Source organism: Dendroctonus ponderosae, unplaced genomic scaffold (genome assembly GCF_020466585.1).
Source record: "Dendroctonus ponderosae isolate FM_Combo_2020 unplaced genomic scaffold, Dpon_F_20191213v2 Dpon_F_20191213_11, whole genome shotgun sequence".
NCBI lineage: Eukaryota > Metazoa > Arthropoda > Insecta > Coleoptera > Curculionidae > Dendroctonus > Dendroctonus ponderosae.
Genome location: NW_026017213.1, coordinates 6781012 through 6782892, shown reverse-complemented (window position 1 = coordinate 6782892; position 1881 = coordinate 6781012). Strand labels below are relative to the sequence as shown.

General features: G+C 44.5%; 3 protein-coding genes across 3 annotated transcripts in view; 1 reads left to right on the top strand and 2 right to left on the bottom strand.

Annotated features, from left to right (window-relative positions):
* LOC109542730 (guanylate cyclase 2D) overlaps nt 1–1881 on the bottom strand; it is a gene marked incomplete at its 3' end in the record, with an annotated part of 99595 nt that overhangs the window by 17043 nt on the left and 80671 nt on the right.
* On the bottom strand, nt 405–904 carry LOC125502930 (endocuticle structural glycoprotein SgAbd-8-like). The gene has a single exon (XM_048662442.1). The coding sequence runs from the start codon at nt 874–876 to the stop codon at nt 493–495; it is 384 nt and encodes a 127-aa protein (XP_048518399.1). The 5' UTR covers nt 877–904; the 3' UTR covers nt 405–492.
* On the top strand, nt 1356–1841 carry LOC109542757 (larval cuticle protein III/IV-like). The gene has a single exon (XM_019912118.2). It carries the CDS (start codon nt 1403–1405, stop codon nt 1778–1780), a length of 378 nt encoding a protein of 125 aa, XP_019767677.1. The 5' UTR covers nt 1356–1402; the 3' UTR covers nt 1781–1841.

Genomic DNA, 1881 nt, shown 5'->3' with positions numbered 1-1881 from the left:
CTTCGTAGGCCAAAGTGTGTTCTATGAGTGGAAAACGTTTCGAATTTGAGTCATGATCAGGCTATTTTGACGATTTTTTATTTGGTATACAACTTTGCGGTAGGTTATGAAGAGCTAAATTTCCTTCGATTCTGATTCATCCTCAGGGAGTTCTCATATATTTTTTATTGTCTTTTGCGCTTGTTTATGCAGCCCGGAGTTTCACAGTTATTTTTGCAGAAACTGCTCAAGTTACTGAGTCATTTTGATATGAATTTTTATCGTCAGGCAATTTTTTAGGAATTTTTTAATGCACCCAAACTAACCCTTATTTCTCAGCTAGACATTTCTGGATTCTTCCTGCCACATTACGTGTATTTAAAAAAAAATTGGGATTTATGAAACTTGATAACCAAAAGCCCATATTTTGGTCAAAAAAACTTTATTTCCTTCTAACTCAGTTGCTAAAATCTATCAATTCGATGGCACTTTTTGAACTATTCACTGCAGAATCTAGACTTCGGGGCTTTCGGAACTGGGATGTTCTTGGATCCATTTGAGAGCCTTTGCGATCAGTGGAGGAAGAGGAGGTCCAATGGGCAAGTCAGCGCTTTGTGGTCGGTAACCGCCTTCGTCAGCTACGTAGCTCAGTTGATGAGGGTTTCCTTCAGGGTCCACCCAAGAGGCGGATCCTTGAACAGTCTCAGCGTCTTCTCCGGACCTCAGCAGAACCACTTTTCCGGCTTGTTCCTGAACGGTTCCATCGCCGGATTGGTACGCCCATTGGAAGGAACCATCAGGATCCACATTCTGACTTTGGGATATTATGGGCACTGGGGTGGTACCAGCAAGGGTGAGAGCCACCACAGCAGAGAAGACGATCAGTTTGGAGAACATTGTGGGTTTGATACTGATTCGACTGCAGTTTTTGCGGTTTTTATATGGTTTCCGATTGTTGGTGTTACAAGAATTCGTTTTTCGGGAATCCATATGTCAAGGCGATTTGACCCAGTTTTTCTGGAACTATTAATAGTTTTATTATTCTAATAGTTCGGTTCAAGTATGCAAAACTGTCGATGATGCTTCTCTTTGCCTGCGGACATCGGCTTGCTTGCGAAACAGTTTACTTGGGCGTTTATTCCTATCAACTTATAAGCGACTATATGAGAGGAAATGAACGTGCGCTAGCTGATGGCTTTTTTCGGCTCCTCTAGACCAGATTTTGCAAAAGCACATCTGCTGTGAACCAGGAAGTCACTTTATATAATCCCCATAATGTATTCAAATCCTTTTGGACTTAACTTCGAAATCGAAATTCCTAATGGCCTGTTGAAATTCSGTGTTATCTCACTGCCCATGTGGTCGATATATAAAAGCCACTGCAACATGAGACCARTCAGTACCAAARCAAATAACRGCAAAAATGTTCCATCAAGCTCTTCTTTTCGCCAGCCTTTGCGCTGCCGTGTTGTGCGTTTTAGTGCAGGATCAAGCGCCCGTAGCCCCTTCTGTYCTGGATATCAGTCCTGAYGGYTCCTTCCAGTGGAGCTACCAGTCGGAAGACGGTTCCAGCCAGCAACAGTCTGGACAGGAAATTGTCCCGAGCGGCGGACAGGCGATCCAGGGCGAGGCTCGCTGGTACGACCCTGAAGGTGGCGCTCACGAGATCAAGTACGTGGCTGACGATCGGGGATATTTGCCTACCAGTGCTGACTTGCCCATTGGACCTCCCATTCCTGCGGCCATCCTGAGGTCCATCGAGTGGAATTTGGCCCATCCCGAGGAAGAGACCAAGTCCTAAACTCCCTGAGGGGAGCGCATTGTTTTTAAGGCAATAAAGCTATTTTTATATATAAAAACTCGTTTCGGTTTTCTGCTTTGAGGGTTCCTGATTCTGTGATT

Bases quoted from the DNA above. Each gene is read 5' to 3' on its own strand.
- LOC125502930 (XM_048662442.1), bottom strand. From the start codon at position 876: ATGTTCTCCAAACTGATCGTCTTCTCTGCTGTGGTGGCTCTCACCCTT.